Genomic DNA, 27503 nt, shown 5'->3' on the forward strand with positions numbered 1-27503 from the left:
ATATATAGTTGGCCTTTATTTCCTTCTGGTCCTCTTCCTCCATCTTCTCCTTTTTATTCCTCTTCCTCCTAGTAGATGTATGTGTGAGGCAGATCCAGATTTAGTGGGAGACATTGTTTGTAATGTGGGGCTGACAGGTGTGCTCAGTGGAAACGGTGCTTGCTAAGCCTGAGAACCTGAGTTCAGTCCCAAGAATTTAAGTGTAATCTCCTGGACCCATATGACAGAGGGAAAGAGCTAAGTCCAACAAGCTGTCTTAATACTCACACACAAAATTAAATGATATTTAACTGCAAAAAACCAAGACAGAGAAACAGTTGATTGTCAGCTTCTGGTCTACACACACACACACACACACACACACACACACACACACACACCAAAAAAAACAAAAAAAAAACCCATCATACTGTCCATATTTATTCATGGCTATAGGGAAAAAAGTGAAGAGAAAGGTTTGTTCAACTGTCAGTGTAAGCTCTATTAGTATATGTCCTAAGAGTTCTTCCCAAGAATGACTTTTTTGTAGGTGGTAATGTCTACCAAAGAGTGCAAATAGGAATTTAAAAACAAAAACAAAAAACTTTACTTAATGATCAAAAATAGAACTGTAGAAAATACTGTTTTGAAGTAGAACCTTCTTAAAACTATATCCAAATAAAGATGTTGCCAGAAATGATGATCGTCAAAAACCAAGTATCATTATTGATTGTTATTCAACACGATCTTTGGGAACAGATGTCATGGTAATCATGTATTTAACTATAGTATACATTAAATGTTTGTTTGTGATGGGTTATTTTGTTTGTTTTTTGTTTTGTGTGTGTACATAGCCTTGGCTGTCCTGAAGCTCACTTTGTAGACCAGGCTGGCCTTGAACTCGGGGATCCACCTCCCCTGCTTCCCAAATGCTGGGATTAAAAGCATGCCCCACTAACTCCGGTGAAAGTTTTCTTTTTAAATGCCTTTTACATTGTGTGTGTGTGTTCGTACATACACATATATGTAGGCAGCATGTGCTGTTGTGCATGTGTGGATGTCAAAGTACAACTTGTAGGAATCCTTTCTTTCCTTCCACCATGTTGCTTCTGGAGATAGTACTCAGGTCATTAGATTTCCCAGCAAGTGCCTTTACCTGTTGAGTGGTCTCTGTAGCTCTTACCTACTCAATGCTTGTAAGCTGAATGACATTGAAGAACAGGAACACAGAACAACAGAAGAGCAAATAGTGTGTCCCGTTCAAACCAGTAACCACCATCCCATTGGTGACATTGTTTACTTTTTTCTTTAAATAAAATTATGGCCAACATAGACTAAAGAAATAATGTTGCAGCGGTTCCTCTGGTGGCCCTGCCTTGCTTCAGAGCTACCTTTGCATTGAGTATAGTTTGAGTAAAGTATTTAGAAACTGTTAGGACCTTTGTAAAGCAAAGGTCACATACTGAATATTTTTATTTATTTTGTTTTGTGTGTGTGTGTGTGGTTTTTGTTGTTATTCTTTTTTTTGGTGGTTTTTTGGCTTTTAGTTTGATCAGCTGCCAACTTCTCTAGCCTACTAAATATTGTTTACCCTTATAAGTTTACTTTGTTTTGATTATCTTGTTCCTGAGTAAGGAACATCCAGGGGCAGATGTGCTAAAGAGTATCTTTTTTTTTTTTCTTTCTTTTTTTTCTCGAGGCAGGGTTTCTCTGTGTAGCCTTGGCTGTCCTGGTTTCGCTTTGTAGACCAGGCTACCCTCGAACTCACAGTGATCCACCTGCCTCTGCCTCCCGAGTCCTAGAGTCCTAGGATTAAAGGCATGTGCCACTATGCCCGACAGCTTTTTGGTTTCTTGAGACAGGGTTTCTCTGTGGAGCTGTGGCTGTCTTGGACTTGCTTTGTAGACAAAGGTAGCCTCAAACTCAAAGATATCCACCTGCTTCTGCCTCCCGAATGCTAAGATTAAAGACATGCACCACAACACTGCTTATAGTGAATATTTTTAACAAGTGAGTTTTTTAAAATCTAGAATTAGAAAGATATAAATTATCTTGACTTAGTGACTGCCAATAAAATACCTAATATATACATATATCATACATGTATATATATGTGTACAGACAGACAGACAAAGACAGAGAGATTGAAAGAGAGAGAGAGAAGTGAAAATGTTCTTATTTGGGAATGCCCACTCAGAAATAGAACTACTATTAGACAGACTTTATCCAGAATGGGACTTAAATTTGTTTTTATTTATTTTGTTTTTGTTTTTTGGGTGGGTTTATTTGTTTGTTTGTTTTCCTTTTTAAGGTTTTCTCTCTGTGGCCCTGGCTTTTCCTGGAACTCACTCTGTAGACCAGGCTGGCCTCAAACTCAGAGATCCACCTGCCTCTGCCTCCCAAGGGCTGGGATTAAAGTTATGTGCCACCACGCCCAGCCCAATATTTTATTGATTCCCCACAATATGTTTTGACATTATTTCATTTATAATTACAAAAAATTGTTTATTATTTATACATAGTCTATGTGCCTGCCAGCCAGAAGAGGGTACCAGATCTCATTACAGATGGTTGTGAGCTACCATGTGGTTGCTGGGAATTAAACTCAGGACCTTTGGAAGAACAGATGGTGTCTGAGCTATCTCTCCTGCCCTCATAAGTTTTAAATTATATTTTATATGTGTATTTCTTTTCCTGTATGCACATCTGAATACCACATTCATGCAGTACTGATGGAACCCAGAAAAGGGCATCACCCTGGGATTGGAGTTACAGACAGTTATGAGCCTCCAAATTGGACCCAGGTCCTCTGGAAGAGCAGAATAACTAGAGCTCTTAACCACTGAGCTATCTCTCCAGCTCCTTATATCCCCTTTTAAAATAATAACTACATTGTTGGAAGGAAGACAGAGAAAATGTTTATTCCCTGTGTCTTTATAGTCTATAATTGTAATAATTTTCTGCTGAATTTCACTATAGGAGAATGCTGAAAGTGAGGATGGTTTAGGGATGCAGATAGTGTGTAGTATTGGTAAGAAGCCAGCCAACACCCAAATGTCATTAGGTTAGCTGTTGAGTTACTTCAGCTACCTAACCAAGGATGGGTGTCCCAGCTACCAGCCCTGAACTACTCTTGAGATGAGCGGAATTTGATCGGCCTCTGTCTGGTCTCCTCTAATCGCAGGGTGACAGTTGGATAATCTTCATATTTATCACTCAGCTGATGAGAAGTAAAAGTATAAAGAGACAAATGAACTCTAGTGCAGTGACTAGCCGGCAAAAGAACACAGTGGTATTAAAAGACAAGTCTTTGGTGGGTGTTACAAAGCCCTTGGCATCTATAGAAAAGTCAAAACAGACCAGAGTTGCATGGGCCTAGGCTTGTCAAACCTCTGTGAACCTATTATTGTAATAAAGTGACTGGAAACCACTGAAAGGCTCAGGTGGGTGTGGCGGTCTCAGCTCTTGGGAGGCTCAATTAAGAGGACCACAGACTGAGGCCACCCTAGAACAGCAGTGAGACGGTCGTGCACACAGGCCAACCACTGCAGGCCTCTGCTTAAAAATAGCCAGGTCCTTCCATGACTATATTTAGAACATGCTGAGTGGTTCGTGGAAGCAGATAATGATGTGTATGTCCTACTGGACAGCTTGAGACAACTTCTTACAATGATCCCGGCAACTCAGTGTCTTTAGGAGCGTTCGTCTGTGTAAAATAGACCTACATGAGTAAATGAGACTGTATGTGTTACTGAGCAAAGAAGTCCTGACATGTTTGTTACTCTTGTGAGCTTGGTCTTTTTTTTTTTTTTTTTTTTTTTTAATGACCTTAAATAAATGCACCAATTCGTCCGGTAAGGTGGCTCATGCTTTTAATCCCAGCAGACAGAGGCAGAGGCAGGCAGGTCATTGTTAAGTTCAAAGCCAGCCTGGTGTACAAAGTGAGTCCAGTATAGCAAAGGCTACGCAGAGAAACCTTACCTCCGGGGGGGGGGGGGGGGGGGCAAGCACAAATTGTCTTGTGTCTTATCTTCATCCAGATGGTTATTTAGATTACCAGCCTATGCCAAAAAAAATTGTAAAACAAGCAAATGACATAATCAAGAATGAAGAAGCAATGATAAGTGGGTCTACCCTCATAACTCTGAATGAAGTGTATGTGGGGCCTGTAGTCTCAGAGCACCCCACATTACTAGGAACCTAAGGCTTAGCTGGCCTGGAAAGCTTGTTAGGAAATAGTTTTGGACCTTGTTTGTGATAGGCAAGTGCTCTAACTCTGAATAAAGAGTTCATATTAGCCGGGCATGCTGGTAGTTCAAGCCAGTCTGGTCTACAAAGCAAGTCGAGGGCAGCCAGGCTACACAGAGAAACCCTGTCTCCAAAAGAAAAAAAAAGTTCACATTATTTGAAATATGGTTTCATGTAGCTCAGGTTAGCCTAACTAACTAGGTAACCAAGAGTGACCTTGATGACTAGTCTTCATCCTTCTTACCCAGTTTTTATTTGTGCTACAGTTTGAATTTAAGACCTTGTGCATGCTAGGTAAGCATTATACCAACTACGCAATATCCCCAACCCAATAATTAGTATTTTTAATTTTTATTATTTTTTTAGAAAGCTTTTTTTTCAGATTAATTTTCTGTGTGTATGGATATTTTGCCTGCATGTATGCCTGAGCATTAAGAGTGAGACCAGAAGAGAGGGTATTGGATCCCCTGGAATTGGAGTTACAGATGCTGTGAGCCTCAGTGCGTGTGCTGGAAACCTAACCCAGGTTGCCTGGTAGACCAACAAGTGTTCTTAACCTCTGAGCTATTTCTCCAGCCTCAGTTAACTTTTTTCTTTTTCTTTTCTCTTCCTTTTTCAGTTTTTCAGGACAGGGTTTCTCTATGTAGTCTTGGCTATCCTGGAATTTTCTCTGTAGATCAGTCTAGCCTGGAACTCTCAGAGATTTGCCTGTTTCTGCCTCCTGATTGTTGAGGTTAAAAGCTTGCACCACCACCGCCTGGCCTGTTGTTAACTTTTTGTTTTGTTTTTCTTTTCTTATTTTTAATTTTAATTTATTTATGTATGTATGAATGCTCTGTATGTAAACCTGCATTCCAGAAGAGGGCATCAAGTCTCTTTTGTTTTTGTTCTTGTTTTGTTTTTTGAGACAGGGTTTCTCTCTGTGTTCACCTTGGCTGTCCTGGACTTGCTTTGTAGACCAGGCTGGCCTCGAGCTCACAGCGATCCTCCTGCCTCTGCCTCCCAACTTCTGGGATTAAAGGCATACACCACCATGCCCAGCTAAATCCCTTTTTTAAAAAAACAGATGGTCATGAACTACCACGTGGTTGCTGGGAATTGAACTCAGGACCTGGAAGAGTTGACAATGCTTTTAATCACTGAGCCATCTCACCAGCCCCATTGTTTTGTTTTTCAAGACTATTTCTGTGTAGCCTTGGCTGTCCTGGAACTTACTCTGTAGACCAGGCTGGTCTTGAACTCAGAGATCCACCTTCCTCTGCCTCCTGAATGCTGGGATTAAAGTCATGTGCCACCACTGCTTGGCTTCCGTTACATTTTTTTAAAATCACCTGAAGGAGACTAAAGAGAGGTTGTTTCCTGTTTGTGAGCATTTCTGTTCCTGTCTCTGTATGAGTAAGAAAAACAGCATGGTGGTATATGTCTGTATTCTTTAGCATTTGGGAGATAGTGACAGGAAGATGGCCACAAGTTTTGAGGCCAACCTGATCTACCTTGTATGTTATATCTAGGCCAAGTATGGTTGCATAGTGCAGCTCTGTCTCAGAGAGTCACTGTTGGCAGGATGGGATGGCACACACCTGTAATCCCAGCACTCAGAAAGTAGAGGCAGGTGGATCTCTGTGAATTGAAGGTTAGCTTGGTCCACATAAAGAATTCTGGGTCATCAAAGGCTACTTAATATGACACTGTCTCAAAAAGAACCACCTTTGCCAGAACAACATAAAAGTTAGCACCTGATTCCATATTGCCTTAAGGGAAAATTCAGAAGAAAATAGTCTTAATCATCATGGTTTGCGTTTGCATTTATGGTTATAACAAATCAGCAATCCACCTAGTACACACAGTATTTTGTCTGAAAAACCTCTTCTGGAAGTAGAATTAGAAATGGTACTTGAGGGCCGGGCGTGGTGGCGCATGCCTTTAATCCCAGTACTCGGGAGGCAGAGGCAGGCAGATCGCTGTGAGTTCGAGGCCAGCCTGGTCTACAAAGTGAGTCCAGGATAGCCAAGGCTACACAGAGAAACCCTGTCTCAAAAAACCGAAAAAGAAAAAAGAAATCATACTTGATTCTGTATACTAATAAAAACCACATTTTGAAATTAACATGGGTCTCAACTATATTGTATGTTTGGTTCTGATTAGTGGTTATTTAGAATAGTATTGGCCAAGAAAAAAGTTTTTTAAGTTGAATATTTAGTATGTGGCACATTTTCTCTTTTGCTTCATTAATAATAATTGTCCTTACACTAATTTGCTTCTCTCTTTTTTTTTTTTTTAAGTCTCTTGTTTTCAGCAGCCACTGTAAAGCAGTGAGTGGCTATTCAGACCAGGTCATCCATCAACGAAGATCAGCTACCTCCTCACTTCGTTGCTGCCTCCTCACTGAGCTGCCATCTTTTTTGTGTGTGGCCAGTCCACGAGTAAGTGCCACAAGAGGGAAGAAATGAGACAGATAAGACTGTAAAAAATGAACTATTATTCAAGGGATATTTTCTAAGCTGTTTGGATTTTGAAAAACATATCAATCTTAGTTTTAAAAAGCAAGGTGCAGCCGGGCAGTGGTGGTGCACACCTTTAATCCCAGCACTCCGGAGGCAGAGGCAGGTGGATCGCTGTGAGTTCGAGGCCAACCTGGTCCACAAAGCCAGTCCAGGACAGCCAAGGCTACACAGAAAAACCCTGTCTTGGGGGTGGGGGAGGGGAGCAAGATGCTAGGCATGGTTGTTATTTACTTGTGATGCCGGTCATTGCAGGCTTGTGAGTTCAAGGCAAGACTGATTACATAGTAAGACCTTATGTCAAAAGACTACATAAAAACAGGAAAATACCCATCCATGATCCTGTCCTTCATATGCCAGTACTTCCTCACCCTGAAATGTGTGGGGATTTGAGAATTATTACATGGTGTGTGGTGGCTATTTCTGATTAAGTCAGAGGCTGTAAACTTTAATGGACAAGGTAGATCAGTTCCCAGCAGCAGGGTCAAGGGAAAGGAAGCCATTGTCACCTGCTTTGAGGCCTTTTAAAAGGTTGTCATAGGATTGTGGCTCAATCAGTTGATTCCATCTGGCCTTACCATCTCAGTAGAGTCTGGGATAATTACAGCTTAAGTTTGAGGACATAGGATTCTAACCCTGTCTGAATATATTATACACACATAACTAGGCTTTATCTTTCATTATCAGTGCTGGAGCCAAACAGGGACATTTCCTAAGATGCCTTTCATTCTACTGATTTTAAACATTTGTTAAGGAGAGAGAAATTGCTTTTCTTGGAGTCCTGGCTAACCTACCACTGCTAGAAGTCATTTCCCTGGTACTTGTTTTGGGCTGTCACTGTGGAAGGGGTTATTTATCAATAGCAGAGGAATAGTTCTACAAGGTTAGTAGAGTAAGGAAGATCCTGGGCATTCATCTTACCAAAGCCCAGAAATGTTTGGATCAGTCATGCTCCCAAAGCTGGACCAGGCGCGTACATGTCAGGAAGGACGCCCTAAGTGCTTGATGAAGCAGCTCCTCAAACTACAGTAACTTAGGAGATTAATGAAGCAAGGCATGGGCTTAGGATGTGGGAGTTGCAAGGGACAAAGCCTTTTGACACTGTGATATGCTATCATGTACAAAAGAGTTGGGTTTTTTTTATTTGTGGCGATCCATGAATGCATCTGGCCTGCAATTGCAGGTTGGACATGCCTGGACTAAGCACATTATGCATTTCTATTTGTGTGGAGGGAAGAATGTTGTGTCATGCCTCATTGCCACTCTGTCTACCCCCTTGGGGTTTGTAAAACGAGCACAAGCTGCTAGGATGGAGTTAACCTGGAAGTAGGACTTATTCTAAGTAGAAATGGACTTTTTTGCTCTTTTGAATCTCCGAAGTGTACTACTCACATACTCAGACCTTGATATTCTATAACCCACATATATCTTGAACCAGGGCTCATCACCAAAGCTATCAAAACTTAAAAAAAATAAACAAGTCACTAAGAATTGTGTCTCAACCAGGTGTGGTGACGCACGCCTTTAATCCCAGAAGCAGAGGATCACTGTGAGTTCAAGGCCAGCCTGGTCTACAGATCGAGCCCTGCATAATCAGGGTTCTTGTTACACAAAGAAACCCTGTATTGAACCCGCCCCCCCCCCCAACAAAAAAGTGTCACGCTGAGTCCTTAGATGGAGAACATTCTATCCTTCCATTGTCCTTCATTCTGAGCATCTTTACATTTCTGACTTTCCATCTTGACATTATGGCCTAAAGTCTTAATTCCAGTCTGGGTTCTGTTTTATATCATAAAATTAGGAGAAGGTACAGGAGTTGTCATTAAGTGTGAAATAAACCAGTATTAATTTCCACTATCAAGTATGGCACCTCAAAGCCTGTCATCCTAGAACTCAAGAAGCTCAGGCAGGAGGATTATGAGTTTCTGGCCTGATGGACTACATGAGAGATCGGTCCACAAACCAATAGAGTCTAGGCATGTAGCTCAGTGGAAGAGCACTTCCTAACATGCGCACATCCTGACTTGGGCAGGGTGATACAGTCAGGAGGGACAATTTAGTGTTTAACTCATTCAAGAGAGCATGCTGCTTGGACATGTATAGAGAGCCTTCCCCTAAGGCCAAAACCCTGTGTTAACCACTGCTCTGCAAGTATAGCTGCTAGCTATTGGAGGCGATGCGACTCATGTCCTAACCGATAGATGTCTGCTCCGCCCAGAGTCTGCAGGATTGCCAAATAGATAAGCCATTTCAGAGAGGTGCGGTTTTTATAAACCTGCTTTGTGTTTTCATCTTTGTAAGTATTCATTTAAAAATACAAGTGAGTGAGAAGGAAGATGACAACAAAAATATTCTGGAGGAAACAAAAGTAGTAAGAGCGCCTAGTACTTGTCTGCGTAAATGTGTTTAACCCTGAGCAAGTTTTGGGGCTGGCCCTTTGCTTGGCCTTAGGTACTTTTGCAGCTGAACCATAGATGGCACTGCTCCCTAACAAACTCACTTCTCCACCTGCCAGCTAGTGCTGTTTATTCTCTGCTGTTGACAGATGGGATTGTTGATGTGCTCCTGGTACTCTGTGGCTCTTAGAAGCAGCTGCAACCGCACCGTCAGCTGGCGGTGTTGTCTAGGCTTGGCTTCATAGGCTGCGGGTGTTTGTCATTGGTTCCCCTTCCTCTAGAGTCACATCTGCGATCTGCTCTCTTCCAAATTTGAGGATCACTGCTCTAAAAGTTGACTCGCATGAACATGGAGCAAAACAGATTGCCTAACTCCTTGTCTCCTACGAAATGACAGAACCGCCAAACTTGGTGCAGCAAATGCTCTGTGTTCTGAGAGCGCCCGCACCTTGGTTCTTGTTCTTTACACCCACTCCCCATCTCTTTGTTTACTGGTAAGCTTTGTTTGAGTAGCTTTCTGCTTATATTGAATGAGCTTTTAGGTTTTTCATCATCTTGGACTTGGTTGATGACCACCGCCTTTACTTTTTAACAAGAGGTTATGTTCAACGGGCTTCTTACCAGATGACTTCACAGACTTCACAGCTGAAGGAGGATAAAACCTGTGTTTCTAAATTGGCAAAGAGCCTTTCTCCATTAGGGCCGCATTTAATTTTACTAGTTGGTAGTATACGATGACGTAAGTAGGTCTCTGCCCTAGCCAGGAAATAAATTCTGTTGCTTGCTGGTGATTGCTTCTCTCTATCCTCTGTGTCCCAGATTCTTTCTGTAGCATGGCTTGAAAGAAGGTTTCTCTTCTTCTCCATTAGGTTTGTCCATGAGAAAAATTGATAAGGAAAGGAATTTTGCCCCGAAAGCATTAATGATAGCTTCAGGTGTGCCGGACAAACACTGTAGTCCTTGAATGATGCCTATTTATCACCAGCTCCCTTTCTGGCCTCCATCACCAGTGTGCGTGGCCAGTAGTACTTCGTCAAGAACAGCATCTAGTAATGAGTGTGGGTGCTAACTATTGTCAGACTTTTGTTTTTTGTTTGTGTGTGTGTGTGTGTGTGTGTGTGTGTGTTTTAATCTTTTGGTTGAGGGTTTACTTTATGAGAGATTACCATTTTACCCAGAGAAGCTCTCAGAGTCAGTTCTTTGTATTATCGTACTTTGTTAGAAGAGGAAATTAAAGGGCAGCAGCCTGAGATTGTCTGATCTGACTTCGGAGTTCTGGGTATAGGGATAAAAGTCACCATTCACAAGCCTGAATTTTGCCTATTGCCCCACACTGGACAGATGGAAGGAGTAGGATCCGTTGTTGAAGGTCGTCCTTGTCTTCTTTGAGAATTTGGAGGCCAGCCTGTGCTATATGAGATCCTGTTTCAGAAGGAAAAAAAAATGTTGATTTATCTCAAAGGCTTGATGTGTGTGAAAAATGCAAAAGAACCATATTATTGTCTGAATTTTGCCTGCAGGTCACCGCAGTGCCGTTGGATTCCTACTGTAATGACAGAAGTGCAGAGTATGAGAGAGGAGTTCTGAAGGAAGGAGGGAGTCTCGCTGCCAAGCAGTGTTTGTTGAATGGGGCTCCTGAGCTGGCTACGGATTGGCTGAACCGCAGGTCCCAGTTCTTCCCAGAGCCAGCTGGAGGGCTGTGGAGTATCAGGCCCCAGAACGGCTGGTCGTTCATCAGAATTCCAGGTGAGTTTTCTGCTCCCTTGGAACATGGTCCCAGCTTTTGGCAAGAGAAGAATGGGGGAGAAAGCTCGTTTGATAGTTTGCTATGCAGAATTTGTGGGGTTTCTGTCTTTCCTCCCAACTATAATTTATAATAAGTAATTTGTGTCTTGAGTGGAAAGATGTAAAAGATATGTTTTTAGATTTGTTCTTGAGTACTTTTCTTTGATAAGAGAGTAGTAAGGAAGGAGGTTGGGGTGCTCATAGGTAGAGTGCTTATCTAGCATGCACAAGGCCCAGGTTTCAACCCCAGCAGAGACACCACCCCCCAAAAAAAAACACCCCACAAAGTTTAGGAAAGGCTTCAGGTCGAATGAGTGCAGTTGTCTTGTGCCATTGCCAGTGGAATGAATGAGAGTGTCGTCACTCCCAGAGAGCCTAGTTTAAGTAGCATAAACAGTGTCCTGCACACGGTTTAGAGATCTAAATGATAGCAAGAGGAAAAACAGGGTGTTTTGTGCCAGAACACTAGCAGATTCCCAGACCCCCTAGGGTCAAGGTCCAGGGTTGAAAGGAAACTCGTTTTCATCTTTGCTTTAGTGCGACTGCACTTAAGGAAGCTGAACCCAGAGCTCACAGACTGATACAATTTACACCTGCTGGCACCATGCAGCTTAGAGCTACTGCAGTGTAAGTTTGGGGTCCAGACACTCAGGTGTCTTCATTGTATTGCTAGTGAATTTAATGGAAGCATACTAGGACTGTGCTTTCAGAAGGGAACATCTGCTGTGAGTGACAGCTGGGTTCCAATGTGGAGGGCCTGTTTGTCTTTGTTCCTTGTCTGAAGGCTTTGTCATCCTGCTGGTGGCCTTTGGAATGCTTTAACTCTAAGGTGTCTGGATATATGAAAGCTGCATTGCATATGACCTCAGAAGTGATTTGTAGAATACACAAAAGCAGTAGGTAAAAGTGTTTGAAAGTTAAGGGCAAAGCCTAAGCATAGAGCAGGACAGACCGGACACTCAGACAAGCAGGTGGGAAGGAAGGACAGGTACCAAAGACGCAAGATGGCCTGTGTCGCTTTTTCCTTCGTTCTGGCTCTTTAGTTCCCAGTACAGGAGTAGAAAGGCTTATTGCTGCTGCTGTGGGAATCTCTTGTGGCTTTTCCTGTTCTTTGAAAGAAAAATGGACCTTGTTTAAATAGCAGGAAGTGTCTGAGTTCTTTTCGCATCGATAAAAAGCACCAGCCTCACTGGCTGTTTACTGTGAGAACCAACAAGCTCCTCACTGACCCCATTGTGCTCTGTGGACTGCTGGGGCGGGGTGGGGGCAGGGAGGGCATCATTTGAACCTGGATTTTATTTCTTCTATACTTTTACATTTTTTGTTTCCCTGAGAAAGGTTCAGTCTTCTGCATTCTTTGAAAGACTAAACAAAATTTCATACTTTGATTGTTTCTGCAGGCCTTTCAGAGGGCTTCTTTCCTTGGAAAAGAGCAATATTAAATCCTTTTGTCACTGAACAGGGTCCTAAGCTATAGACAGTAAGAATCTGTAGTTAAATGTAAATACCATAGGATTGCAGGCAAGATTATGAAATGATCTGGCTGTTTCAATATCCGATCAGGTCCTATTATAACAAAAGGTAGTGCTCACCTGTGATTCCATCACTCAGGGAGGCAGAGGCAGGTGGATCTCTGTGAGTTCCAGGACAGCCTGGTCTATGAAGTGAGTCCAGGACAGCCAAGGCTACACAGAGAAATGCTGTCTTGAAAAAGCCAAAAACTAAAAAAAGAAAGGAAGGAAGGAAAAGAAAAAAAGAAAGGGCTGGGACTGGGTTAACTGGGCAGATACATTTCTTGGGAATTAGGCTTCTCCTGGCTCTTTGCCCTGCTTAGTCACAGACAGTGCTTTTGTACAGTGCACCTTGGTAGCTCTTTAAAAAATTGAGTAACTATACCAGGCCCCAAAGATAGCAGTGTGGACAGTAAAAGAAACCTGTTTTTCTACATTTCTCACTGAGGAAAAATGATGGACACTGATTTGTTCTGTAAGCACACTTACTGGAGAACTCAGATAATTTTGGTTGTTAATATATTTTAACCTCTTAGCTCAAGTCTGCTTCTTTGGGGCCATTTCTTTCCAAACAGTCCAGAAAGGTCCAGGTTGGTCTAAGGATGTAGCTCACTGATATAGCACTTATCGTGCAAATATGAGCCATATGTTTGACCCCAAGCACCCAAGCAAAAGCAAAAGCAACCCAAGTCTAGTTCACCTCCCTCAACTATACAGTGACAATGCTTGCTGCGTCTGTGTGTTTGAGTTCACCTTTGAGTGCATGCATGTGTGTGCTTGACCTGGCACCTCTCTCATGCTAGCATCAGTCAGTTCATTGTAATTACCAAACTGAAGAACCCTCGGGAAACAGGGAAGTGTCAAAAGTCAGTTAATACGGGGCTGGAGAGGTGGTTCCCAAGTGAAGAGAATTTGCTGCTCCTACAGAGGACCCAGGTTTACTTTCCAGTTCAAATAATCAGTTCCAAGATTTCTGATGCTCTCCTCTGACCTCCATGGTACCAGGTACATACATGGTATATATACATACATGTAGGCAGTATTCATACTGTCTTACTGCTGTGATGAAACACCATTATCAAAGCAATTTGGTTTATGCTTCTATGTTGCTGGTCATCTGTGGAAGTCAGAAGCAGGACCTCGGCAGGGGAGGCACCTAGGGGCAGGAGCTGATGCAGAGGCCGTAACGGAATGCTGCTTACTGGCTTGCTCAGCATGGCTTTGCTCGTCCATGACCACCAGCCCAGGGGTGGCACTGCCCACAATAGGCTGACCCCTCCCCCATTAATCATTAATTAAGAAAATTCTCTACAGCTGGATCTTTTATTTTTGGGTTTAGTTTTTGTTGTTGTTGTTGTTGTTTTGGTTTTGGTTTTGGTTTTTTGAGATAGGGTTTCTCTGTGTAGCCTTGGCTGTCCTGGACTCTCTTTGTAGACCAGGCTGGCCTCAAACTCACAGGGATCCACCTGCCTCTGCCTCCCGAGTGCTGGATTAAAGACGTGCACCACCACCGCCCAGCCCTACAGCTGGATCTTACGAAGGCATAGTCTCAACTAAGGCTCTCTGCTCTCAAATTGACATAAAACTAGCCAGCACACATACACATAAAAATAAATAAATCATTTATTACAAAGTCAGTTGATGCCTCTCAGACTCTAGACACCATATAGATGTATGTGTGCTCTGTTTGTTCTGAAGGAGTGTCTGAATGGAGAGAGGATATAAGCAGGCTATAAAAATAAGAAGAGCTTAGCTTGCCCACGCCCATTCAGTAGCTGGAAAATGTCTGGCTTCAAAAAGGGGGAAAGAAAAATATGACTAGCTCTGAGGGAAATAGTAAAAGCTATCAAAATCAAGAGACTCCTGACAACCCAGAAGAGAAGGAATTCTGAGGAGAAGGGAATGTCTTGAGTTGTTCAGAAATCATTGCTGTCTGATCAGACTTGGAATTTCCACTGGCCTCCTTGTCTGGTGCCAGGGAGAAAGCTTAGCACTCACTCCTGTCCTGCTGCAGTCATTTGATTGTGCTGGTAAGGAGACAGCAAGGAGAAGAGCATTTCAGTAATCTAAACAGGAGCAAACAAAGAGGCTGAACAAAGGTGTGGACCACAGCGGTGGGAGGGGAGGGTGATGTGTCCTGGCAGCATTCCGAAGGTGGGAAAAGGCGGCTGCAGTGCAGAGGAGTAAACATCCAGGACCCGTAACTTTGTAGCAAAAACAGAGCAGCTGGTGATTTGTTATGGTGCTGTCAGCACATCCGTTCTGTTCAGTGTAGACAATAATTGTGTACTTGGCAAATAGTGGCAAGAATGACAGTTGAGAACTCTTGGACTACTGTCAAAAGTTGGCCTTTGCAGTTCTGAAGAACAAGCATGGTTTTCACCCGGGAAACTAAGGATGGACAGTCTGACTGAGTTTTTTCTTTTGCTTTTTAGGGACAGTAGCCAGTGTAAAATTCTCTTTATTGTTTCTCTTCTTCTCCTTGTGTTCCCCAGCCACTTCCATATATATTCTTATGCAACCCTCAAGCCTCCTTTCTTCCTCCCTTAACGCAGCAATTGTTCAGGGCATGTTTATGAGCGGTCTGCAAACAGGAAACTCGCCTTCCTGGAATGTGATGTGAGTGAATGGTACTGAATGGGTAAGATGAAGACTTAGGAGTTAAGTATTCTTAAAAGGTCTCAGGGTGAAATGTGTTTCATAAGACAGAGGAAGGAGACAGCACTAGTGAGCAAAAGCAGTTCCATTTCACAGAAACTCAAAGTCTGTTCTTTCTGAAAAGCTGGAAGTTAGGCTCATTGCAAGAGCACATACTAGGCACACAGCCCTGGAATTGATAGGCAGGTACTGAAGGTTATGAAGCTGGACACGTCTATTTGCATTTCTCGGTGTTTACATTCTCTCCAGACAGCTGCCCTTGTCTCTGTCTATTTCCATGCTTTTAGGACATAGCCACTGTCCTAGCTACTGCGCTGTTGCTATGAAGAGACACCATGATGAGAGAAGCATTTAATTGGCTGCTCACAGTTTTAGAAAGTGAGTCCATGATCAGCTGAGCAGGCAGACATAGTGCTGGAGCAATAGTGGAGAGCTTACATCTTTCCTGTAAGTTGGAAGCAGAGACAGGAAGAGACTAAGCCTGATTTGGCCTTTGGACACCTCCTCTAACAAGGCCACTCCTGCTAATCTTTCCCAAACAGTGCTGCTGACTAGGGACCAAGCACTCATCTGAGTCTCACTGAAACCACCACCATCACAGAATTAGAAGAAACCTATTTCTAGAGATAAATAAACAAAGCAGTAGAGTCTCAAGGTTACTTAAGACATTATTACTGGCAGATAACTTGGTATACTTGGTATCTCTTCAGCAGTACTTTGAACCAAACATCTACTAGGCGTCGTGAGCTGAGAGGCAGTCTTCACCTCGTTCAGGGTGTGCTTTTGCGGGCACTCCTGCAGTCAGGTTTAACAGGGCCCTCCATTCCACCACCAGAGCACGCTCTCTCATGAAGACAAGCATCCTGATTATAGTCATTTTAGCTGCATACAGCTTCAATTAAAGTTTCCTCCCCTACCCCTCTTTTCTCCCCAGGCAAGGAGAGCCTCATCACTGACAGTGGAAAGCTGTATGCCCTTGATGTCCTGTTGACTCGGCTCAAGTCTCAAGGACATAGGGTCCTTATCTATTCTCAGATGACCAGGATGATAGACCTGCTGGAGGTAGGAGAAGGAACCTTGGGGACCTAGGAGTCCTTGACATCCTTCCTAATATCAGCCATGGTTACTGGGAAACCCCCGCCCCCAAACTCTTCTTTGTGGTTTTACATTCTACAAAAGGAGCAGAGTGAACTCCTTCCCCAGTAATGCAGAGGACTTCTGTTTTCTCCCCTAGCCAATGAAGTAGAACACTTTTCTTTCATTAGAGAAGAAATTCCATTGTTTTAAAGCAGATCCCAGCCATGGAAATATCTGAATTCTGTATAGAAGTCAGAATTGGGGATTCAGATTTTTTTAATATAAAATTCTGAGAAAAGCTATTCAAGCAGAGGTAGATTTGATGGTTCTCCTCTTGATTATATATTGCAGACATTGGAATGAGGTCTGAGAATTAGAATAATTAAAATCTCCTGAGGCAGTGTACAGCCATGGCTCACCACTGGACTAGCCATCAAAGACCCGGTGTGATACATTTTTGGTGTAGTTACTGAAACATGTTTAGGTTCTCTCTAGTTTCTTGTTTGACCAATGACTTATTTGTGGAAGAGGAGATCGTAGACAGAAACAGTAGAACAGGAGCAATAATCACTCGCCACCATTGTGAAGTGTCTTACAGGAGAGTTGCAAGAGGCTAAGTATCTGGTCATCAGAACTGTGTAAAGGGCTGCTATGTTTCTTTGGGTTTAATGTATGAAAGGCTCTGTGTTCTAGCCAGCTACTTGAAGGAGTAACAAGAAGAGATTACCATGGTCATTCCTGTCTAAGATAAGTGATACAGAAGGAATGGAGATAGCCAAAGGGAAGGTTGGGTCAGTGAGATGATTCAGCAGGTAAGGGCACTTGCCTCGCAGCCTGATGACCTCCGTTCCACGCTCAAAAAGAAAAGAAAATAATGAAACATTTTAAAAAGGAGCGAGAAGGTTTTGGGTTCTTTGGAAGCCACAGTTGGTTTGGTGGATTTTGCAGGGAGTTTATCCATTTTGAGGCCACGCTCCTTTCAATAATTTGACAACTTTTTAAAGCAAGAGATGTAAGAAGCAACATTGAGGTCAGTTTTATCTCTCTAAGTCTTAGATTTCATACAGAGCTTAGATTTTGGGTACTTTCTAAACCTGACAAACTTTCTGATTTGTTTCATGACATCACCTATGTATAAATGATGGGAAAATCCTAACAAGTTTTATCATAAGAGAGGTGATTAAGCCACTTTTCTTTTGATTAGTTGGTCTTTACCCTGGTCTCCCATTTTCCCACATACAGCTTAGAAAGTGGAACCTAGGGCTTTATGTATTCTAGGTAAGCGATATCCTCAGCCATGTTTGGTGGTACAGTGAGGCTCTAATAGCAGCAGTTCAACTGAAAGAACTATAGTACCTCCCATGCTCTGCTCAGACCAAATGGAGCCAGTACCCAAAACGATGTAAGTACTAATCTTACAGTGAGCTTTTTTAGTTCTTGTGTACCTGCCTCATCCTGAGAGCTGGGGAAATGACAGGTGGAGTGGTGGTTGCCGGCTGTGAAGAGTTACAAAGAGAGGGCTAGAGAGATGATGGTTCAGCTCTTAGACCACTGGCAGCTCTTCTAGAGGACCAGGCTTAATTCCCAGCACCCACATGGCAGTTCACAACTGTCTCTGACTCCAGCCCCAGAGGATTTTACACCCTCTTTTGGCCTATGCCAGCACCCCACAAATGTAGTTCACAGGACAAATATGTAGTCAAAACACATACGCGTATGAACTTTTTTTCCAAAGATTTATTTATTATGTATACCAACATCCTGCCTGCATGGGGGCCTGCCCACCAGAAGAGGGCACCAGATCTTATCATAGATGGCTGTGAGCCACCATGTGGTTGCTGGGAATTGAACTCAGGACCTTCAGAAGAGCTGCCAGTGCTCTTAACCTCTGAGCCATCTCTCCAGTCCCCTGAATTTTTTTTTTTTTTTTTTTTTTTTTTTAGTTAACAGAGTGATACACAATGGGTTTAGTAAAAGCCGCAAAAATCTTTCCTTTTCTAAGGCTGTGTGTGTATATGAACCGTATACATGCCTGGTGCCTGGGGAAGTCAGAAGAGGGCTTTGGATCTCCCTGGATCTGGAGTTAAAGATGGTGGTGAGCCACCATGTGCATGCTGTGAATCAAACATGGTCTTCTCTTGGCATCTTTTTTTTTTTTTTAAGCTATTTGATTTGGGTTATTATATCTACCACCCTTCTCCACCTCAGTCAATCCCTTCCAACACCCCAACACTAGATGGGAGAGAAAGAAGGTTAGAAGGCAAAGGGGGTAATAGGTCTCTTAAACTTCCTGCTCATTATCAGTTTCATTGGGGCAAGTCCAATCTTCATAGTCAGGAGACTTCCAACTTTTCCTCCTCCTCCAACAACAGCAACCAGGAGCTGCAGAGGGGAGGGAACAGCAGCCTTCTTTGGAGTGCCTGTGCCCCTCTCTGGGCTCTGGCATTTATACCCTCTCAAGAATCCCCAGAGATCCAGATGTAAACTATCTGCAGCTGGCAAAAATCACTCCCCTGTTAGTGCATGAGGCAAATCATAGCATCTGTGGACAATCTGAAGCAGCCCCATATCCCACACCTGGGATTAAAACAAAAAGATCATACAACATAACTGAGTTTTTGTTTTGTTTCGTTTATATATACACCAGAAGAGGGCATCAGATCACACTATAGATGGTTGGAAGCCACCATGTGGATGCTGGGAATTGAACTCAGGACCTCTAGAAGAGCAGTCAGTGCTCTTAATCTCTGAGCCATCTCTCCAGCCCCATAATTAACTGGGTGTTTTGTTTTGTTTTGTTTTTTTAAGAAATCAAAATTCTCACTATAGTCTTCTTTGAAAACAACAAATGATCTTAATTGCTGAGCCATCGCTCCAGTCCCAAGAGCCTTTCTACACTTTTTATGATGACAATAGAATTCCTGTCCCTTGAGTCCGTTTATCTGTCACATTAATTGGTTTTCAAGTATTGAACCATGACCATATCTCTAAACCCAACTTGGTAATGGTGAATGATTTTTAAAATGTGTTCTTGAATTCAGTGTACCAGTATTTTTTTGATTATTTATTTTTTAGTCTAACCTCAAAGAAATTAATCTGTAATTTTCCTTTCTTGTTACATTGTTATCTGCTTTTGGTTATCGGGTAAGAGTACCTTCATTAAAAAGTTCCTGTTTTATGGAATAGTTTGAGAAGCATTTGGTTTTAGTTCTTTAGAGGATTTGTCAGTAAATCCATTTGCTTCAATCTCATTGCTTATTATAAAAGATTTAATTGTTCATCTCATCTTGGTTTAAATTTGATAGGTCAGGTGCATTTTAGGTTTTCCAATTTAATACAGTATATGTTTTCAAGAGAAGGCCCAATGATTTTCTGATTTTCGCTGGCGTGTATTGTAATATTTCTTTTTTTCATCTCCAATTTTATTAATTTGAATCTTTCCCTCTTGGTTAATTTAGCTAAAGGTTTGTCAATTGTATCTTTTCAAATAGCCAACTGGTTGTTACATTGATTCTTTAATATGATGCATCTTAGGGTCCTATAAGAAAAGTAAGCTCTCTGATTTCTTAATTTTGGCACTTAAAGCTATAGCCTTTCCTCTTGGGATTACTTGCATTAACGCTATGTTTTGGTTTAGCCTTCATTTCCATTTGATTCTAAGAGCAGGGTTTTGTTTTGGTTTTTTGGTTTTTTGGGGTTTTTTTTTTTGTTTTTTTTGTTTTTTTTTTTGTGGGGGGTGTTGTTTGTTGTAAAAGGAAATAACTGACTTTTCATTTTCAAAATGGTTTTTAAGTATTTTTATTTTTTGTGGGGAAAGGGAGATTGTGTGAGGTAGGTTGCTGAGAGGCCTCAAGAGAGTGTCAGATCCCTTAGGATAGGAGTTAGAGGCCATCACTGTGAGCCTCTCTGTGTGGGTGCTAGGAACCAAACGCGGGGCCTCTACAGGAGCAGAGTGCTCTCTAACCACTGAGCCATCTCTCAGGCCCTGCTATGTTCATCTTGATTTCTTCAGAGATCTACTCATTCTTCATTAGTATATGTTTAATCTCCTTAGGTTGTATATTCACTAGGATTTTATTTGCTTTTATGTGTAGTCTTACTCCAATGTGCTCACATGCTATGCAAAAAAAAAAAAAAAAAAAAAACAACTTTCAGTTTTCCTATATTTGTTGAGGCTTACTTTTCCTCCTAACATAAGGTCTATTTGGGAGAAAGTTACACCATGGAAAAGATTATTACTGCCACAGGAAACCAATATAAATATTTCCAAAATGGAGAATTTACTGGCCTTTTGGTTTTGGTTAATTGAGTTTTGTAGTGCTAAGGATTGAAATAGTCACTTAACTATAGCCTTGGTTCTCCTTAAATATTTTATTATAAAATATAGTCTCATTGAGCAGCCCAAACTGGTATTCAGCTTACTCAGTAGCCCAGGCAGCCTTGAACTTACTCCCTTGATTTTAGCCTCCGAAGTGGCTGGACTTACAGAGCTGTTCCACAGGCATGGTTGATTAGTCTTTTCCAATACAGAAAATTTGCATTAGAATCGATATACAGTTTACCTTAGCTATGGTTATTAATAGATAGAGTTACCGACTCCCCAGAACCTAACACATATATACTGGTGGTTTTGTTTTTGTTTTTGTTTTTCTTGTATGTACCTAAGGATTTTATCAAGTAACAGACTACTGGTAGCGAGTAATAAATATAATATTCCGAAGTTATTTAAAAATTATTATTGGCCCAGTGTGGTGCAAACCTCTAATCCTAGCATTCAGGGGCAGAGGCAGGCAGATCTCCTTAAGTTTAGGGGCAGCCTGATACACAGAGTTCCAGGGCTATATAGTAAGGCCTGATATAAAAACAAAAACCCTTTTTAATTAACTTGTTTCCTGTTTCCCATTTCATGTTTTCAACCAGCCTCAGCCCCGCCTTCCACCTACCTACCTTCCGACTCCCAGGCTGGCCTTGAATTTGCTATGTAGCTGAGGTGGTACCTAAAACTCTTGATCTTTCTGTTGCCACCTCCCAAGGCCTAGGAATGCAAGCCTGCACCACCTCAGTGGCCACATGTATGTCTGTTTATAACTGGGATGCCCTGTTGAGCTTTGGGCATGAACTTTTCTACAGAGGACTTTTTGTAATGTAATCTTGGTTAACAAAAGGGAAAGTCAGCATGAATTTGATCTTCCTCTCTACATAACCACAACTTTTGGGAGGGGGGAAACATCCTTCCAGTTGGATCTCTTAAAATCTTTTCTTTATTCTTAAAGTTGTGTTTTCTCTCACCGGTTATGTGAGGAATATGCTCAACTTAGGAAAATTACTTTGTCATCGGTTTCACTATGATACCAAGACTGTAAATTCAAGAACTTTAATCAGCAGGGATTTGCCAAGGGTGGGGCGAAGGGACACTGGTGTAAATGTTAATCACTGAAAGGAAACTGGTTGTGTACATGCTTTGGAAAATTATGCTTAGTGACAGAAAAGCCATTTTTGTTTGGGGATCTTGTTTTTATGTGGGGGAGTTTTTATAAGGCCTGTAAAAATCTGTATTGGATTAGTTTTTAAGTTGAGATTGATTTGAGGTTACAGGTTGATCTTGAATCCCATACAAGAACAATAAACTCAATTATTACACTTTTACAATCATTTCCTCCCCATTCTGTATATAGTAACTCAAGCCTAGTATGGATATTAGAATGCAATGACTGACATCAGGCTTTTTGTGTCCTTTTACCCTGGTTGGCAGGAATACATGGTTTACAGGAAGCATACCTACATGAGGCTAGATGGCTCATCCAAGATCTCAGAGAGACGGGACATGGTTGCTGATTTTCAGACCAGGTAATGTTAATGGAATTACAAAAATTCTTCTTTCCATTTTTCTCTAGTGCTTTAAATGCTGAGTTGTTTTGTTTTGTTAAGCCAGCGCATCTTAGATTATTAAGCAGCCAGGATAGCATACCTACCTTTTGCATGTGTATATTGAGGTCAGAGGTCGACATTACATGTTTCCCTCACCAAGTTGCTTCACTGACTCTCACTGAACCTGGAGGTCACCGATTGGACAAGCGTAGTGTGTTGGAGAAGGAGCTGAAAGTTCTATATCTTGATCTGCAGACAGTAGGGAGAGATTGTGTGCCACACTGAGTGTAGGTTGAGCATATGCGAGACTTCAGGGCCTGCCTCCACAGTGACGTACTTCCTACAAGAGAATCTATGGGGGCCATTTCTGTTCAAACAACCATAAATACCTAGACAGCAAAACCTATCTTGGCCTTTCCAGCTCCAGGGCTGTAGATGTGCACTGTCACATGCAGCTAGCACCTCTATTCAAAGACTGCTAAATCTGCTCATTGTGATTCAGATCAAAGAAAGAGAACACGAATAGGAAATGATGTGGCTATGTAGTCCCTGCTGTCCTAGAACTGGCTCTGTAAGCCAGGCTGGCCTTGAATCTGCAGTAATCCTTTGCTTCTTCCAGAATGCTAGGATTACAGGGAGGAGTCACCACACAGCCATTTTTCCCCCCTCACTTCAACAATACTTACTATTTTGGAAAGTAAAAGTGTTTTCTTCTTAAGGGTGAGGATAAAGAGATCACAGGTAGTTTATGCTGGCCCTATACTCCTGCCTCCACTTCTGGAATGCTGGGATTACAGCCATTGATACTATGGCAATAAAAAGATTTCTGATCCCCAAGGAAGGGGATTTTCAATGCCTATGAAGAAAAATGTTCCCAAAGCTGCATTAGGCTAAAGACATAGCTCAGTGGCTCTCTTAGCATGTGCAAGACAAGTGCTAGCTCTGAAAGTTTGCTTTGAGTTGATTTTTTATTTGTTTTTGCATTTAATTTCCTCTGAGCTTTCTGCTTTTTATTTAGTATTGTAGATATAGAGCAATGTGACAAATTACAGTTCAATCTGTTCTGTTGGTAGCTTCTCAGTCATAGTAACTCTCCCAGCTGTTAGGAGCTCATGAAATTTCAAATACATTTTAAGTGTTAGGGGTTTACATGTCCTGTGTGCTAAGCAGAGTCTGGTGACTGCTCTCCTCAAAGAGAAAGCCAAATTCTTCTGCTGATCAGTCTGTTAACTGCCCCCCCCCCCCCCCCCCCGCCTTTGGTTTTTTGAGACAGGTTTTCTCTGTGTATCCCTGGCTGTCCTGGACTCGCTTTGTAGACCAGGCTGCCCTCGAACTCACAGAGGCAGAGCCTGCCTCTGCCTCTCGAGTGCTGGGATTAAAGGCATGCCCCACCATGCCTGGCTTAAACCCCATGCTTATGTTCTCCCTTACATTTGGGGATTGAGAACTGTGATAGAGGGGCTGGAGAGACAGCACAGTGGTTAAGAGTGTTTACTCGCTGTGTTTCCAGAGGACTTGGGTTCAGTTCTCAGCCCCAAATGGTGGCTCACTACAGCCTATAAATTCAGTCCCAAGGAATCTGACACCCTCTTCTGGCCTCTTGGGGCACTGCATACACTTGGTGTGCAGCCTAACCAGATTTTGTTTTATTTTGCTGTTTTTGTTTTTTGAGACAGGGCTGTCTTGGAACTCACTCTGTAGACAAACTGGCCTTGAACTCACATAGATCTGCCTGCTTCTGCCTCCTGAGTGCAAGGATTAAAGGTGTGTGCCACCATACCTGCTTTAAGCTAATTAATTTTTTTTAATTGAGAAAAACAAATTTAAAGGAAATAATTTAGATCTTACAGTGTGAATAAAGTATGGTCCTGACTTTGTGGACTTAACATGCCTTTCAAGACTTGAGAAGAAAACTAACCATCCAGCCATTTATGTTCATTAATTTCTTTTATTTCCATATTATTATAATTTTACTTGTTTGTTTGCTTTCTTGAGACACGGTCTCATATAACTCAGACTGTCTTTGAACGGCTGGTGCTCTTGCTTTGTCTGAATCCGGGTCTCTCACTGTAGCCTAAATTGGTCTCAGATCTCTAACATGTTGACATTTAATGACTAAGTTTACAGCTGATCTAACTGGTCCAATTCCTGTGGGGAGGGAAGGGAGAGAAAGAAAAAGAAGGTGTGTGTGTGTGCACATGTACTCAGAGGCCATAGGTCAGTGTCTCGTGTCTTCCTCTGTGTCACTCCTTCGCCCTGTTTTTTAAACAGGGCCTCTCAGTGGCCAGAGTCTTACTCTTGGGTTAGCTGGCCATCAAGCCCTGGGCTCTGCTTGTCTCTGTCCACCAGTGCTGGTGCTGGGCTACAGAGATGTCTCACTGCGCCCTGCTATTTGTGTGGATGGTAGAGAATTCAAATACAGGCCTTCATGATAACTCAGCAGGCTCTTCCACATTGAGCTGCTGCTTCTGCCATTTCTTTCTGTGTTAAGGTTTTTTGTTTGTTTGTTTTTTAATTATTGCTGTTTTTATTTTTAGGGTCTTTTAGGGTAGCCCAGGCTGGCCTAGAACTTACAGTAATCCTCCTCCTGCCTCAGGCTCTTCTTGAGTGCCAGAATTACAGGCATGAACCATCATACTCAGCTAATCTCCTAATTAACTTAATAAGAAGAGTTTGTTGGCACCAGTGGTGCCAGTGGTTTTGAAAACATGTCTCTATGTGCTGGGAATGGCTCAGCCTGTTAAGACCATGTGCTGTTCTTGAAAAAGATCAATTTCCAGCGCTTACATGGCGCCTCACAGCTGTCCTTAACTACAGTTTCACAGATTCCAGTGTGCTCTTCTGGCCTAGCACATTTCCCATGTAAGAAGACATTCTAAGTAGCATCTTAAAATAGAGAAAAAAAACAGGTGATTTTCAAAACAAAAGGCATACTTGCCAAATATTTTCATTATTATTAGTGAAAAGACATCAAAAGAAAAAAATTGTAGTTTCAACTCAAAAGCCCTGTGGCTCAAAGGTCAGCCAGTGTAAACAAAAGCTATAAAAAGCCATTTGCATTCCCTTCATACACGACTTATTTATGAGGGATCCTTCCAGGAAAAAGTCTGACTGAGACTAAAGACAATTTGGCCAGGATGTCCTGGCAGCATTCAGAACACGTGACCTGTATGTGATCCGAGGAGCCATTCACAAGGTCTTTACTCTGAGATGAGTTGACCTTTGCCTCGCTTCTTCCTGCCCCTTGACCTTTACCAGATGGATCCCACTCATCTCCTCCATGCCAGTTACCTGAGCAGTTTGGGTGACCCTTTGGGAAACATGGGGGAAATGCCTGGAGTGTGGGTTTTGTTTGTTGTTTTCATGGTGATAGTATGCCTTTTCAGGCATTCAGGAAGCCTTTGCTCCACCCATTCATGCCTAGCACTGTTGGAGTGTTTTGGTGCAAAGGGGACTTAGAGAGTGAGAGTGAGGCCAAGGCGTGTCTGAAGTAGATGCTACACTCCACCCACCCAGCCAGGAGCGCGCTATTCCAGCAAGCCATGTGTGACTTCTCTCCAGCCCCTAGAGGGCATTCAGATTACACTGTTGTCTTCGAGTAGTTTGTCTTGTCTAGTCAGAACTCTTAGAACATTGGCTTGTATTATCATCCCAAAATGTATTAAGTAAAACAGAACTTGTCAGAGGCTATAGATATTTTGCTTATAAATGATCTGAGGATGTAGTCCAGAATGGAAACTAACTAACTTCTTTAAAAGCTCCAACTCAAGATTTGTCTGATCCTTATTTTCTGTGATTAAATTACATTGATTGTAGGCAGATTTTGGCTATATGAAATGTACCTCATCAGAAGCTGTCTTTTCAGTATATAATTGATACCCAAAAGAAGCGGTTTCACCCTGGAACTTAAAATTCCAGCATTCTGGGGGCAGAAGCTTCCATGGCCAAGTTTGAGGCCAGCCACAGCAACATAACAAGACATGTTCCCATCACCTTTTGCCTGCCTTTCTGTCACATACTCAGTTACTTTCCCTGTCGTCCACTTGGGGTTCAGATGTGAGGCTTCTTGAGTTACCCTCTAAAAGCCCTAGGCCTTTGGTGGATGTCACACAGGTGTTAGAACAGGAGAGGACATTTTGAACCAGAGCAGTCTCAGTGCTGCTGTGGAGCATTAGGGCATCTTTAGACTCTAGTTGAGCCTTAAAAACCTAAGTTGATTTTGTTTTGTTTTTGTTTTTCAAGACATGGTTCCTCTTTGTAGCCCTGGCTGTCCTGGAACTTGCTCTGTATACCAGGCTGGCCTTGAACTCACAGATTCACCTGTCTCTGCTTCCTGAATGCTGGGATTAAAGGCATGTGCCACGACCACTACTACCCCCCCCCCCCCGCCACTCCCAGCTCCTTAGTTAATTTTTATTTGAAACCTTATTATTGTTATTCTTCTGAGGCCCTGTGAAGTTCCAGGTTTCCATTCAAATTTTAAAAATGAGCCATTGACCTTCTTGTGTTCCTTTCATTTCTGAGCCACATCGCTTAGAAGACAGTGTCTCACTGTGCAGCCCTAACTGGCCTGGAACTCACTCTGTAGACCAGACTGGCCTCAAACTAGAGATCTGCCTGCCTCTGCCTCCCAGGTGTTGGGATTAAAGCTGTGTGCTTTACCACCACCCAGCAAATATATTCTTCCTTAATACTAAGATACTGTCACACACCCCCCCCCCCCAAATTATTTTGAGGAAGAAAGGAGAAAGTAATAAAGTAAAATTCAAGGATAAACTGGTAAAACTTTCCTTGGGAGTGCAGAGTTTTTTAATCTTGTCAAACTAGGGCCCTCCAAGATATACTTTGATGTCCGTGGTATGCCTTTAAAAAAGTAAGCTTCTGAATGCAAAGAATGGGCCTGTCTAGCTTAGTGGTTAACCTGGTACTAATTTCAAAGTAGTTTCTTCACTGACTGTCATGTCTCTGAGTATTTACCAGTTACTTTAACTATGTTTTGTAGCATCCTGATTTTTGTAGTCTAGGAAATAGTTTTCAGAAATCAGATGAGTTTGTCAAGAAGAGCCTAAAGGGGTGAGAGCCCTCTGATGTTAGTGGACTGTTTGTTTGTTTGTTTGTTTGTTTTGGGGGTGGGGCCCGGAGTGGTAGTGGAGACTGCCTCAGTGTAGCCCTAGCTGCCCTAGAACTTGCTGTGTAGATCAGGCTGGCATCAAACTCATAGAGATCCTTCTGTTTCAGGTATGTGCCACCACACCCTTTTACCAGAACCCATGGATTAAAACTCATTTTACATTGTGATTTACTGCTTTTATGTCTATTTACCCTTATGTCAGTGTGCTAGAGTAACTCTGTAGGTGCTCTATTTCTTTACCTTATATATTTTTTAAATGCTGCATAGGTGTGTCAGTCTGACTCCATAACCAAAATTGTGTATTGGAGCTGGAGAGATGGCTCAGTTGTTAAGAGCATTGGCTGTTCTT

General features: G+C 42.3%; 1 protein-coding gene across 4 annotated transcripts in view; it reads left to right on the top strand.

Moving 5' to 3' along the window:
- INO80 (INO80 complex ATPase subunit) overlaps positions 1-27503 on the top strand; it is a 97262-nt gene that overhangs the window by 49569 nt on the left and 20190 nt on the right. For all 4 annotated transcript variants that reach the window (XM_084776380.1, XM_084776378.1, XM_084776381.1 and 1 more), the window contains exons 25-28: positions 6510-6650; positions 10645-10870; positions 16013-16140; positions 21908-22002. In XM_084776380.1, coding sequence (XP_084632506.1) covers positions 6510-6650; positions 10645-10870; positions 16013-16140; positions 21908-22002 — 590 coding nt within the window. The remainder of the gene's footprint in view (positions 1-6509; positions 6651-10644; positions 10871-16012; positions 16141-21907; positions 22003-27503) is intronic.

The sequence above is a fragment of the Acomys minous genome (genome assembly GCF_964271855.1).
Source record: "Acomys minous genome assembly, chromosome: 3".
Classification (NCBI taxonomy): domain Eukaryota; kingdom Metazoa; phylum Chordata; class Mammalia; order Rodentia; family Muridae; genus Acomys; species Acomys minous.